The following is a 14731-nucleotide window of genomic DNA, read 5'->3' as shown; positions in this document are numbered from 1 at the left end:
TTGAGCCATCATAGTACCACTCGGAGCGATGATCTGCTCTACTCTAACCTACTGTATGTCTGGAGCTGGAAGCCCAGTTGACGGGCGGGCCATCGATATCGCGTTGCAGACCATGCTATTGATTTTTCTAATTTAAAGCACTACGGAGGTACTCAAACAACCCTTTTCTTTTGTAATAAATTGTTGAAAATTTAATAATACAAAAAATCAAAACAACAAAAACACTGTGCATGCACCAAAATAAAGGTTTTTTTTAAATTACACATCATCACCCTTAAAAATAACATTAAAATCACGATTTTACAATAGTAACAGTAACTGTGGTACTTTGATAATGTTTTTTGTTAATAATCTATTAGGTGGAATCTACTGGACCTCATTTTTATTACAGCTGTAGCAGTTGTAGTTAAAGTTTCTAAATGTGTTTAGGCTACTATTCCTATTTTACTATTCCTATTATAAAGACTAACTACACTGACCTAACCACAGTAATGAGGAGCTATCCATGGTCTTACCAGTGTTTATATGGCATTGCACTCTAAATAAAAGGACATGAAGTTTGGACCTGGAAGGCTTATGGACAAATAATGGTCAAAGATTTCCTCCTGTGTAATGTATGTTCTGTTTGAATGATGTTTGATATCAGGAAAAATACAGTTTTTTACTGTGTTGGGTAGCCACTTGATGTCCAACGTAATATCTGGGACCTGAAGCAAAACCGGTTGACAACCACTTCTTTACACTACTTCTGTGGCTCTATGATAACGTAAAGCAGGATGTTTACCACTTGTTGCACAAAGCGCCGAAGTCCAATGAAACTGAATGACAAAAAAGTGGGTAAAAGATTGCAATATTATCGTTTCACAACCCAAATATTGATACATCGCATCACCAGGTCCCTGCCCGTTCCCAACGCTAGTTTACTCTATGGTACTTACTGGGTGATCAGGGTGCATAGGGTCAACATTCAAGTTGGCGATAAGGAATAAGGAAATTGCAGATGGCTTTTAGTAAGCATTTAAGGGGTGTTAGATTGACCAAGAAATATTACCTCCACAGGACAAAAAAAAACAAGAATGAATGAAAAAGATATGGATTAATGAACCAGTACAGAGAGCGCGAGGAAGCGCAGTAGTAATTTGTATCGGATATCATCTCATTAGTGTGAAACGTCCAGCTCCACGTTGATTACCAAAAGAGAGAACAGGTCAATAACTCTGCAGCACCCCAAAATACCACAGCGCCATGAATTACCGTGCCGGACATTATTCTCGTTAATACGGTGAGAAGAGAGAAGTACTGCTGTCTGGCGGCTTTTTCAGCCATGTAAAAACAATGAGAAAATGTGCTGACATTTAAAGGTGAGCGGTCACGACAGTCATTTCTCTCATCTAGGTGACACCTTCGGGACCCGGTTACATCCAAGAAAAATGTGCCAACGAAGGTTTTGTGGAATTCTGGATTCAAGATGTTTTCTTATGGCTCTCTCTAGGTAATAATAAATCATGATAAATGTATAACAGTGCAGTTCAGTTCTAGATTTAAGGTACTTATTGGGTGAACAGGGCGCAAATGGTGAACAGGTAACATTCAAGATGTTAACAAATCTTGAAAAATGCATAACAAGGCCATTGCACATCTTTTTGATACCAATACAACTGCATATTACAATACTGGTTCTAATTTCGCATTGGTGGCATAATTATGATTTCCACAAAAAATATAATTTCGACTCGATCCTCCTTTTCTTTATATAAAGCAAAAGTAAAGGATACAGTGAGGCATTTACAATAGAAGTGAATGTGGCCAATTTTTGGAGGGTTTAAAGTAGTGGTCGAAATAGGTCAACCGATAGTGGATTTTGCCTATACCGATAACTAAGGTGTTGGAAAAGGCAGATGACCAATTAATCATCTGATAGGTTTTAAAATCGATTCACAGAATGATACAACATTTTCTTAGTCGGCACAGACAAAGGTCAGAGTCCAAAATTAATAAAATACCAGTTTATTTTTCAACCAAAATCCCAATAATAATCAGAAAAAAAAGATTGGGTGCATAATATGGAACACTTAAAACAAAACAAGCCTGAAACACACCAAGTACTCTTTTTTTTTTTTTTGAAGATACAATGCTCAAAATTAAGCTTTTTATAGCCTATTTATTATCATTATTCAAAATATGAAATTGGAAACAATGTATATGCTGACGAAGATGTTTCTATTTAGTCACATTTTTCATTGCATGCCCTCACTTTAATTTAAAAAACTTAATTTTCAGAGGAACACGAAAGGAATAAAAAAACTATAGGCATAGATTTTTCCAAATAACCAATAGTTACTTTTTGGAAAAAGTAACTATCGGCACAGATTAATCGGTAAACCGATATATCGGTCTACCTCTAGTGGTCAACCGATATGGGTTTTTCAATGGTCGATTCCGATATCTAGAGAGCCAGATGGCCGATATAAATGCAGATACCCATAATACAAATTTAAAAACAGCAAATCAGATGTACAAAAACTTTCTAAAGTGAAAAACGTATTTTACACAAAATGTACTCTAATTTGCATAAACTTGAAAAGAAAAAAAACTTGAAAAACAGAAAGTGTTGACCATTCATTGACAATCTATTGTTAGATTTTGGAACTGACACAATGGAAAGTTAACACTTCTGTTAATCGGTCAAGTGAACACCACTATCGGCCGATAATCACAAAATAGCCACATATTGGCTGATTTATTGGTCTATCATTAGTTTAAAGGCACAAATGTGAAGCTCATAATTTTATAAAAACACTAACATTAATTCCCCTATTAAAACTAGCGTATTGCTTGAGCTGTAAAATTGTTTCAATCGTTTTTACGGCCATTTAATGTCTACGGCGTTGTAAAATGGGATATAACTTTACACAGAAAAGGTAAGCGATTTTATCACAGTGAAATCATGTTAACACACATATTGTTTACGTCTTGTGGCTATACTTTTGAAACAGTGAGTATTTTAATGTTTACAGATTGGCTATTATTCACTTCCATTGCAAGTGCCCCGCTGGAACCTTGATTTATTTATTTTTTTTTTTTAAAAGGAGGGACAAGCAAAAATTTATTTGTGTGGGAATTAACATTATGCCACAAATGTTGTCGATTGAGCTGAACTTGTATGAAACTCAGAATATTCCTTAAAACCAAATAACCCTGCATTATTTTTATGGTGATTGAATGTAGAGCACAAACATCTTAAATTAACTGTAATAACATTCTACCATACTAATCTGAATGTTCCTGCAGTATATAGCATGTATACTGTGCGTAGTATGCTCATTTTCTATACATAGAGTATCACCCAGATGACCCATTTACCAAAGTGTGCAGTATACAACTGGAGCATAGTGCATCCCAAAATGCAATGCTCTCGACTTGACCTTCCATTTCCAGTATGAACCGGTATTGATATTAGCTGCAACTTTTAACATCTTACTGAATCATTATTTATTCAATTTGCAGACATTTTCACACAAACTTGGATTAAAGGCTAGCAGTATACAGTATGCAGTCAGCAGTACTATAGTGTTTCATTCTTAGCATAGACATACTGTACAGCAAGAAGGATCTTTAAAGCATAAACATCATTAAATAAAAGCCATCAAATCGTCTAGACTCAGACTGTGTGAATGAAAGTGAAATGAACAAATGCAGTGCGGAGTGAAGTGAGGCTCAGGTGAATGTTCGGGGAAAGGGGGTTGGGAGGTGAGCAGGTGAGAATCCTCCTGTGGTGATGCAGATGAGCTTGTACGAACGGGAGCTCGTGGATCATTCCTTACCGCAGCGCCTCCCGTGCACCAACATTAATAATCGGCGTGACAGAAACAGGCCGGCGCCGCAGGAAACCAGGACGCCTAACAATACACTGCGTGAGCATTTAATAAATAAATAAATAAAAGAACAACAGCTGAACAATCGCAAGGTCATAAAGAACTCTGTCGCAAGAAGATGCATCATGTCAGCGGTTTATAAGAAAAATGAAATTTGTGCACCAGATACAGGTTAAGAAATATATATTGTTTGGGAGTGCTGGTGGTTAAAGATCTGAATCTGCTGTATATAGCTAGTATGCATACTGTGGATAGTACGAATAGTATGATGACCTACTACTTTTGGCCCGAAGAACATGTGTAGAACACTGTATTTCACAATGCAATGCATTTAACTTGACAATTGCTCCTATTTCAACTCATTATTCGATCGGACTGCAAAAGGTTTAAGAATTTCTTTGCACAATTGTATCTACATTGAAAAAGTATATTTTTTTTGTCTTATTTTCTGGTAAAACTATCTAACTATTAAAACAAGAAAAGAAAAATGACTTTAGAAGCAGAATGACATATGATATTAACTTTTCTTTTCAGAGAAATCAAACAAACTTTAGTGGGGTGCTTAAAACAAGACTTAAACTTATTTTGAAGTTGTTGTTTTTTTACCCCAATGGCAAATATCTGTATACTTATAACAATAAAAAAACTGACAAAATTGATCGATTTCTCTGAAAACCAAGACAAAATATCTTATGTCATTTTGCTTCTTTTGTAAATGTATCTTGTTTTAAGAATGTTTAGATATTTGTACTGGAAAACAAGACAAAAATACTCAGTAAGAAAAGGATTTTTCTGCATTTGCACATCTATTGCTGTTGTTTTGCACATTCAGTGCATCTTAAGATATTTAAAACCAACTTCACTGTGAATTCTGCACCATTTATATTTAAACATCAATACATTGGACCTTAATTACTATATTCGTTTGCATATTTTACTTTCAAATCTCTTTTTTTGAAGAAATAAAGAAAACAAATATCAGCGCTGGCCACTGTAATTTATGAATATCTATGAATATCTATAAAATACATGAATTAGTCTGTTTTTCAAATGTATGGCAGTCAACACTTTCAATTCACGTCACATTATATTTCCATTTATTGACTTGGCAAATGCCTTTATTTTATTTATTTATTTCCCCCTTTTTCACCCAATTTGGAATGCCCAATTCCCTATGCGCTTTTAAGACCTCGTGGTCGCGTAGTGATTCGCCTCAATCCGGGTGGCGGAGGGCAAATCCCATCTGCTTCCGTGTCTGAGACCACCAACCCGCGCATCGTGGCTTGTCGAGCACATTGCCACGGAGACACAGCATGTGTGGAGGCTTCACGCCTTCTACGCTCAACTCACCACGCGCCCCACCGAACACGGACCACATTATAGCGACCACGAGGAGGTTACCCCATGTGACTCTACCCTCCCTAGCAACCGGGCCAATTTGGTTGCTTAGGAGACCTGCCTGGAGTCACTCAGCACGCCCTGGGATTCGAACTAGAGAACTCCAGGGATGGTAGCCAGCGTCTTTCACCACTGAGCTACCCAGGCCACCCTGGCAAATGCCTTTATTTAAAGTGACTGGCAAATGAGTAAACATACAAGTACAAGTGATTAACTATAAGGAGCCAATAATATTATGGCACTTTTCCACTGCACGGTACGGTTCGACTCTGCTCGCTTTACTTTTCTGAGCTTGCTTTTCCACTGCAGTTTAGTGCCGCCTCAACATGGGTGGGATTATAGGCTGATCGTCATAGTTGCGCCGCCTCTACTGCCATGACACCATCTTAAACGCGACACAAACATTACTGACCATAAACAATAACACGACCACTAGCTGTTAGCTACTAGCTCATTGTGCTGCATAAAGCAGTTGTTGCATGATGATTTTGCCTGGTTGTTTTAGAAGCAAGCTTTCCAGTAGCTGGTCAACTAAATAAAGTGAAGCTTTCAAGCAGAATATTGAGTTAATGTAACAAAACTTGCCATCCTCCATTGTGGAGTCCAACTACGCCGAGTCAAGGGCACTCTCTCTCCCATTGCTCACTGGTCTATTGCCATAGATAGCATCCATTTGGTCGAACCACTTCCACTTTCTTCTGTTTGAACCACTCCGGCTGTTGTGGTCCTTGATGGTTCTGTAGTCACTTTTAAGTTTTTTTAACTTTTCCCTACACTGTTGTCAGATCCGGTGGTAGCCGTGTGCGACCAACAGCTGAGACACTTCCTGAAAGACTTTTCCGTTTCGCGTCATTTCGTTCGTCGCTAACGAGAGGAACGTCTGCACCTCGTTTATTGACCACGGCATGGTTTTGCGCACAGCCATTTCTTTTTACAATTCAAAAGTCATGTGAACAAATGATACCGCTATCGCTGTTGCTAACTTTAAAACTAGCGGGTTGATGTCCCATGTCGCAAATCCAGTGAAGCTGGTAGTGACGATTCTCTCTGATCAATCAGTGATCTGCAGGGTTTTGACGTCACATTTAGTATCGGCTTGGCTCGCTTGGAACCTTGACCGAGGTGGTACTAAAAAAGTATCAGGTACCATCCACAGTGGAAAACCCCCAAAAAGTGAGCAGAGTCGAGTCGAGTTGAGCTGTACCGTGCAGTGGAAAAGCCCCATTAGTGTAGCAAGGCAAAATTTAAAAGAAGAAAACAATTGTGAATATGCCGCTATTAGAAGTTGGGACGATAACCAATAATTATTTAAATGATATGGTTGATAACGAGAATGGCCAATATTATAAATCTATACTAGAGTTAGACTGATATATTGGGTTTACCGATTAATCAGTGCCGAAAGTTGCTTTTTGGAATACCGATATTTTTCTCACTTTATTACTTCACAGGGTGCAAGATGATCCATATTTTCATCCTCAATTCAATGCTTATTTTGTTAATTTAATTAGATAATCAAGTGTTCTAAATGTAAGCGATTAATTATAAGGATAATATCAGGAGTAAAACAAGGCAGAATTTAAAAGGAGAAAAAATAATTGTGAATACACTGATATTAGAACTTTGGCCGATTACCGATAATTATTTATATGATATGGTTGATAACAGATATGATGTCCGATATTATAAATCTATACTAGAGGTAGACCGATATATCGGTTTTACCGATTAATCTGTGCCGATAGTTATAGCTTGCAATCATTCAGAGGCCTATATTTCAGGATTATGGTCTTCAACATTTATAACTGTCAATGTGTATGTACTGTACCGATTAATCGGTGCAGATAGTTGCTTTTTGGAACTATCGTTATCGACAAAAATCGATGGCGATTTTTTTCCCCTCTTTATTCCTTCACGGAGCGCTAGAGGATCCATATTTTCATCCTCAATTCAATGCATATTTTGTTATTTTAATTAGATTATCAAGTGTTCTAAATTAAAGCGAAGGCATATATATTATGGAAGTAAACGAATGACAAATGATGTTGGAGACACAACAAATGTGCTGACACGTTTCTAAATAGTCACATTTTTCTTTGCATGCCCTCGCTTTCAAGGCAGAATTTCAAAAGTAGAAAGAAATTGTGAATACACTGATATTAGAAGTTTGGCCGATAACCGATTATTATTTATATGATACGGTTGATAATGAGAATGGCCGATATTATAAATCTATACTAGAGGTAGACCGATATATCAGTTTTACAGATTAATCAGTGCCGATAGTTATAGTCTGCGATCAGTCATAGGCCCATAGTTCAGGAGTATGGTCTTCAACATTTATAGCTTGCAATGTGTATGTACTGTACCGATTAATCGGTGCAGATAGTTGCTTTTTGGAACTATCGGTTATCGGCAAAAATGTATGCCAATTTTATTTTCTCTTTATTCCTTCACCGGGTGCTAGAGGATCCATATTTTTATCCTCAATTCAATGCAGATTTTTCATTTTAATTAAATCATCAAGCGTTCTAAATTTAAGTGAGGGACTGCAAAGAAAAGTGCGACTATATAGAAACGTGCACTGTGAGCACATACATTGAGTCTCCAACTTCATATCTTGTGTATACACACAAAACCCTTCATGTGGTGAAAATATAGGCTATAAAAACCTTAATTTGGTAAATAGCCTACTTAACTGTAGAGCCTTGTAACGGAACCAAGTCTCCGTCTTTTTAAAATAAGAGTCACAGGTGTGTTTCCGGCTTGTTTATAGTTTAAAAAAAAATGCAAATCTAGTTATTATTGTGAATTTGGTTGAACAATAAACTGCAGCTGGGGGTTTTATTTATTTTGAACTCTTGGGTCTGTGGCTGTCATAGTAAGGAAAGACTAAGACAATTCTTAACATTCAGGAAATCATTTTTTGAAAACTATCGGTTGATTAATTGGTTATCAGCCTTTTCCAAAACCTTAGTTATCGTTATCGGTATCGGCAAAGCCCACTATTGGTCGATGTCTAATCTATACTGTTAAACATGCTGTAAATAATGTGTAATAGTTTTTGTTTTTTTTTAAAGTTTAAATACTGCAACTGTTTTAATAGTGAATGACCGATATTTGGTCATTTTGAGACTATCGGCCGATAACGCGCCCATTTTGCCAATTAAAAGTGTCCGTTGAGTTCCAAATTCTACCAACAGCATTGTTCATGAATAATGCACAATTTCTGTTTTAATCTATTTGATGTGAATTGACCACAATTTTTTTTTTTATCTGCTTCTAATATCGGCCTACTCAAACCGATAATTTCAAAAATGCCACAATTGCCCGATACAGACATGGTCATGATATAGTCCAAAGCAGATATAGCACAAATTTCAAGTCAATTTGTAAACACAGAAGTATGGAACACCTTTCTATAAGTCCATTTGGTTCAATGCCAACCATAAGATAACATGAACAGAGAACATCTTGTTTATTAACACAAACATAGTCATATTCTTGACTAATCTCCTTCTAGTGGTTTGATCTCCATCACAGGCCCTGATGAATGAGGCGTTGATCTTTAGATCAACCAAAGCAAAACAACCCTTGAGCTATAAAAACCAAACAGTAGTTCATTTAGATGAAATAATCATAAATAAACCACTTGAAAGCACATACACGTCTCTGATTTATTCAGCTGCATGTTTATTTACTATCTAGTGTCTGGTCTCTCCTTGGCCCTCATAAACAAGATCAATTGGCATATTTATTTTACAAATATGAACATCAAAACACATTTTTTTTTTTACATTTACAAATCACATTGTCTGTCATCTAAGGCTGATGTTATGTTTCAAAGGCTTAAAAATAAGATTAAAACACTGTGGTGTGCTAACACATGGTAAAGCTAAGTGAGTTTAAACATACACTGCTCTTCCAGATCACTCACATTCACAGGAATAAAACAAACATCAAGATATTTAAGCGGTAAAGGAAGGTACATGTGCGACTGGCTTACCTCTAGGACAAATAGGAGTGGAGAAATGGGAAGAAATAATGAGTTTAATGGCTGCTAAAGGCTCAAGTCAAAGCTATCGGTCTGTCAGCGACATTGAAGACGAAACACAAACACTTGGAAAGAAAAATAAGTTTCCTCATATGAAATAGACATTTTTTACCGATAGATGGCGCATCGTGGCCCAAAGATACGACAGAACGATGACTCAATCAAACATCTCAAATATTTAGAGTAGCTATCATGTTATTAAAAATATATATAACTTTAAAAAGGAACTGGCTCAAATATAAGTTTATGATAAATGTGTATAATTATATAAGAGTATACAATTATTATAAAAATAACAATATATATATATATAAACAATATATACAAAATAAATATAACAGTAATAATAATATAATTATATTATAGCTAATGATAATATTTTGATTAGGAAAAAGACTGATCAATACCCGTGTTGGGTAAGTTACTCTAAAAAAGTAATTAATTCCTAACTACTAATTACATCTTCTACAGTGTAATTAGATTACTGTACTAATGACTCTTTGTGAAAAGTAATCGCATTACTTATTACTAATTACTTTCTAAAAATACAAGGATAGACATGAAACGGTTCTTTTAATTCTTTCAAATAAATCATATAAAACTAAATAAATTATTCATGAACTGGCGAAATAATTTAAAGTGGGCTGCGTTAAATTAGAAAACATATATTTTAACATTAGATGTTAAATTTTGAATTTAAATTCACTATTATTTTATATAGAGTCTATACAGTATTTAACGCAATTACATCAGAAGTAACTGTAATTAAATTACTGAAAATTAAGAGCAATCCCTTACTTTACTTTTTTCAATGAAAAAGTCATTTAATTACAGTAATTAATTACTTACTAATGCATTACACCCAACACTGATCAATACACGTAGTCGCTAATGAAATATAAATAAATATGTAGTATAAATGACATATAAATGATTAATAGTTAAATACCGAAGTTCACAGCACTGAATAAGAAATATCTGTGGTTGGAATTCACTTATTTCTTTAGGATCTTTAGGATAATGTACTTTTATGTCACGTGATACGAGTTTAACCAATCGTTGATCAGTTTTCTCGTACCGGAAGTACTGCCCTTTTGTTTCTATTCTCTTTTCCTCTCTGGGGTTTGTTTACATTTCTGAGATCCAGAGAATCGTGAAAGAAGCCCAGTGAGTGGCATTTACTATTACAACTAAATACATTTAGTTAAAAATAAACTAATGGCGCCTCGGGAACGATGAGAGCAACTTTTCAAAATAAGCACATTTGAAAATACCAGACGTCCCCTATTTAAAAGTTGTTGTAGAATATTTTCCGCTGTTTCCAGTTACATGTCTTGCACTTCAACATAGTAGAAATAAAACACAATAATAAAAAATAAAAATTTACAATTGTGTTTTCATTTATACCGCAAAGCCTCTCGTCGCGCGGATATGACGTATAGTGTGCCTCTGTGACGTCACTGGCTGTATTGCCGCGAAATGTCAAAACATGGCAGCAGGACTTCTGAAATAATTTGAAACCAGGATCCTCTTGTGGTGAGTGTGCTTTAACTGCGTTATTAATGAAGTATTAGAGTTTTATTAGAGTTGTTCTATAAGCATCCATGCATTTATTGTGTTTTCCTATTGTGCAACGTACTAGACTGCAAACTAGTATTTTATATTATTTAATTATGATTCATATTACACTTTTTTTTTAATGCAGAATTGAAGACAAAATAATGAGAAGAAGCCAGTTTAAAAACCTAGAGGGATCTCCTCTCCATGGCAAAGATGCACTCCAACTCCTTCCAAAGAAAGTGCAGGAAAAACTGATGCCCTTTCAGAGAGAGGGGGTCTGTTTTGCTCTGTCAAGGGATGGACGGTTAGTTTATATCTTTTTAATATTAGTTTGACATTTTCTATCCATCCATCTATCTACAGTGGCAAGAAAAAGTGTGTGAACCCTTTGGAATTAGCTGGTTTTCTGCATTAAATGGTCATAAAATTTGGTCTCACCTTCATCAAAGTCACAAGTATAGACAAACACAATGTGCTTAAGATAACAACACACAGTTATAATCTTTCATGTCTTTATTGAACACATCCCATCAAACATTCACAGTGCTGTGGAAAAAGTAAGTGAACCCCATCCTTTGGCAGCAATAACCTCAATCAAGCGTTTCCGGTAGCTGAAGATTAAACCTGCGCAATGTTCAGAAGGAATTTTGGACCATTCTTCCTTACAGAACTGCTTCAGCTCAGCCATATTCTTAGGATATCTGGTGTGAACAGCTCCCTTGAGGTCATTCCACAGCATCTCTATTGGGTTAATTTCTGGGCTCTGACTGGGAAACTCCAAAAGGTGGTTTTTCTTTTTTTGAAACCATTCTGTAGTGGATTTACTTCGATGTTTAGGTTCCTGCTCCATTACCCAACTTCTGCTGAGCTTCAGTTGGCGCACAGCTATCCTGTAGGATATCTTGATAAACTTCTGAATTAATTTTTCCCTTGATGATGGCAAGCGGTCCAGGACCCGAAGCAGCAAAGCAACCCCAAATCATGATGCTCCCTCCACCGTACTTCTCCGTTGGGATGATGTTTTCATGTTGGTATGCGACTATGCGGTGCCCTTTTTACGCCATACATAGTGATGCATGTTCTTCCCAAACAATTCAACCTTAGTTTCATCAGTCCACAAAACATTTTCACCGTAGCATTGTGGAATGTCAAGGTGGTCTTTGGCATTCTTCAGGCGCGCAGCAATGTTTTTGTTGGAAAGCAGCGGCTTCCTTCATGAGGTCCTGCCATGGACACCATGTCTGTGTAATGTTTTCCGTATAATAGACTCATGGACAGAGATGTGAAACAGTTCCAATGATTCCTTCAAGTCTTTAGCTGTCACTCTAGGGTTCTTTTTTACCACGTTGAGCATTCTGTGGTGTGCCCTTTGAGTCATCTTGGCTGGATGGCCACTTCTAGGGAGAGTAGCTACAGTACTAAATCATCTCCATTTATAGACAGTTTGTCTAACTGTGAACAGATGAATATCTAAGCTTTGCGAGATAACTTTGTAACCCTTTCCAGCTTTATGCAAAGCAACAATTCTTGATCGTAGGTTTTCTTAAATCTCTTTTTTGCGAGTCATGTTCCACATCAGCAGATGCTTCTTATGAATAGCAAACTCAAAATGTTTGAGTGCTTTTTATAAGTCAAAGTATCTCTAACCCACACCTCCAATCTCGTTTCATTAATTGGATGCCAGGTTTGCCAACTCCTGACTCTAATTAACATTTTTTTTTTTTTTCATCTTTAGCCTAGGGGGTTCACATACTTTTTCCACAGCCTGTTAATGTTTGATGGGATGTGTTCAATAAAGACATGAAAGATTAAAATGTTTTGTTTGTTGTTAGCTTAAGCACATTGTGTTTGTCTATACTTGTGACTTTAATGAAGATGAGATCACATTTTATGACCAATTAATGCAGAAAACCAGTTAATTCCAAAGGGTTCACATACTGTTTCTTGCCATTGTATCCATCCGTCCGTCCATCAGTCTCCTAATCTGTGCCTGATTAAAGCAGTTAAGAATCTAATTTACTCTAGTTCTCTGTCAGTCAATGTTCTTGTAGCTCTGGGTCAGACAGGGCAGTTAGAAGACGCTGTGGTGGATCCCGGATCAATGATAGGACACACAGAGTGCTCTGTTTGGTGCGGACAGGGTCAGTCACTTAATTAGGCAGACATTCAGCTGGACGGATTTAGTAGAATCCCACAGGAATCTTTGTGAGTCACAGTATCCAGTTTTTGGTTTGACATTTATTTAAGTGAGAGAACAAAAAATAGCCAATTACTGACATATCTTCATTTTTAAGTGTGATTTTAAAGGTACACTTCAAGTCTATGATATATATTTCACCCATTGTATCATCTGCCTGAGCGAAAATAAGTGAAGTACAAGCACAGCAATAAGCCGCATAATTTGAAGTATTATTCTTCTCTGTTGGACAAACCATGCGGGACAAATTCTGTACCAAAGTTTATTTCTAAGGGTGTAGGGTTTGTTCAAATCCCTATGAGCAATAATAATGAATCTTGCCTAATCAAACTTCTCAAATTATTGCACCTTAAAATTTACATGCACCTTTAAATTCTACACCCTTTACTGTATGTGTTTCTGCCATAAACATACAAATAATGCCTTTTTTATGCAAGCACCTCTTAAAAACTATTTTCACTATTTCCGTACTGACGGATTTCCTATGATGGTGTTTTAGTGCCACTAGATGTTACTCTTCAAATATTATGAATTTATTAAAAAAATATTACTACTTTAATCTCAAAATGCCACAATTTTATTCTCTTAATATTACGACTTTTATCGTAAAGCTACAACTTTAATCTTATATTGCTACAAATTTAATCTAGTAATTTTGACTGTATTCTCAAAATACTACAACTTTAGGGGCCTGGGTAGCTCAGTGGTAAAAGAAGCTGGCTACCACCCCTGGAGTTCACTAGTTCGAATCCCAGGGCGTGCTGAGTGACTCCAGCCAGGTCTCCTAAGCAACCAAATTGGCCCGGTTGCTAGGGAGGGTAGAGTCTCATGGGGTAACCTCTTCGTGGTCGCTATAATGTGGTTCGTTCTCGGTGGGGTGCTTGGTGAGTTGAGCGTGGTTTCCGCAGTGGATGGCGTGAAGCCTCCACACACGCTATGTCTCCGTGGCAACGCGCTCAACAAGCCATGTGATAAGATGTGTGGGTTGATGGTCTCAGACACGGAGGCAACTGGGATTCATCCTCCGCCACCCGGATTGAGGCAAATCACTACGTGACTACGAGGACTTAAAAGCGCACTGGGAATTGGGCATTCCAAATTGGGGGAAAATTTGGAATGCCAAAAGGGGAAAAAAAACAAATAAAAAATACTACAACTTTAATCTTGTAATGTTATAACTTTATTCTCATAATACTACAACTTAATTCTCAAAATATTAGCCTGATACTTTAATCACGTAATGTTACTACTTTATTGTCAAAATACCATGACTTTATTCTGCTAATATAACAACTTTAATCATAATGCTACAACTTAAATCTCAATGCTACAAATGTATTCACTTAATTGACTTTATTCTCAAAATATTATCCTAATACTTCATTCTCATAATGTTATGACTTTATTCTCAAAATACTACAACTTAATTTTCCTAATACAACAACTTTAATCATAGTGCTGCGACTTTATTCTAAACGCAACAAAATTATTCCTGAAATCTTGACTTTATTCCAAAAATATTTCTACCTTAATCTCGTAATGTTTTGTCTTAATTATCGAACATTGTGACTATTCTCTGTAATGTTTTGACTTTATTCTAGAAATCTTAAACGTTGTCGTAATTTCCAACCAACCACTGCCATTTTT

At 36.3% G+C, this 14731-nt stretch overlaps 2 protein-coding genes across 4 annotated transcripts in view; one reads left to right on the top strand and one right to left on the bottom strand.

The window, feature by feature from the left end:
- LOC127438184 (R3H domain-containing protein 1) overlaps positions 1-9383 on the bottom strand; it is a 57695-nt gene extending 48312 nt beyond the window's left edge. Inside the window, exon 1 of the mRNA XM_051693548.1 lies at positions 9280-9383. The gene's annotated coding sequence lies outside the window, so the exon portion shown is untranslated. The remainder of the gene's footprint in view (positions 1-9279) is intronic.
- Positions 9384-10413: 1030 nt separating this feature from the next.
- zranb3 (zinc finger, RAN-binding domain containing 3) overlaps positions 10414-14731 on the top strand; it is a 78712-nt gene continuing 74394 nt past the window's right edge. For 2 of the 3 annotated variants that reach the window (XR_007896641.1, XM_051693171.1), the window contains exons 1-2: positions 10467-10863; positions 11033-11191. Coding sequence is in view for 2 of the 3 variants with exons in the window: in XM_051693171.1 (XP_051549131.1) it covers positions 11049-11191 (143 nt within the window). In the remaining variant the exon portion in view is untranslated. Of the gene's footprint in view, positions 10864-11032; positions 11192-14731 lie in introns of all 3 variants that reach the window. The other variant, XM_051693172.1, reaches the window with a different exon arrangement.

This window comes from Myxocyprinus asiaticus, chromosome 49, assembly GCF_019703515.2.
Source record: "Myxocyprinus asiaticus isolate MX2 ecotype Aquarium Trade chromosome 49, UBuf_Myxa_2, whole genome shotgun sequence".
Classification (NCBI taxonomy): domain Eukaryota; kingdom Metazoa; phylum Chordata; class Actinopteri; order Cypriniformes; family Catostomidae; genus Myxocyprinus; species Myxocyprinus asiaticus.
This window is presented reverse-complemented; position numbering and strand designations above follow the sequence as displayed.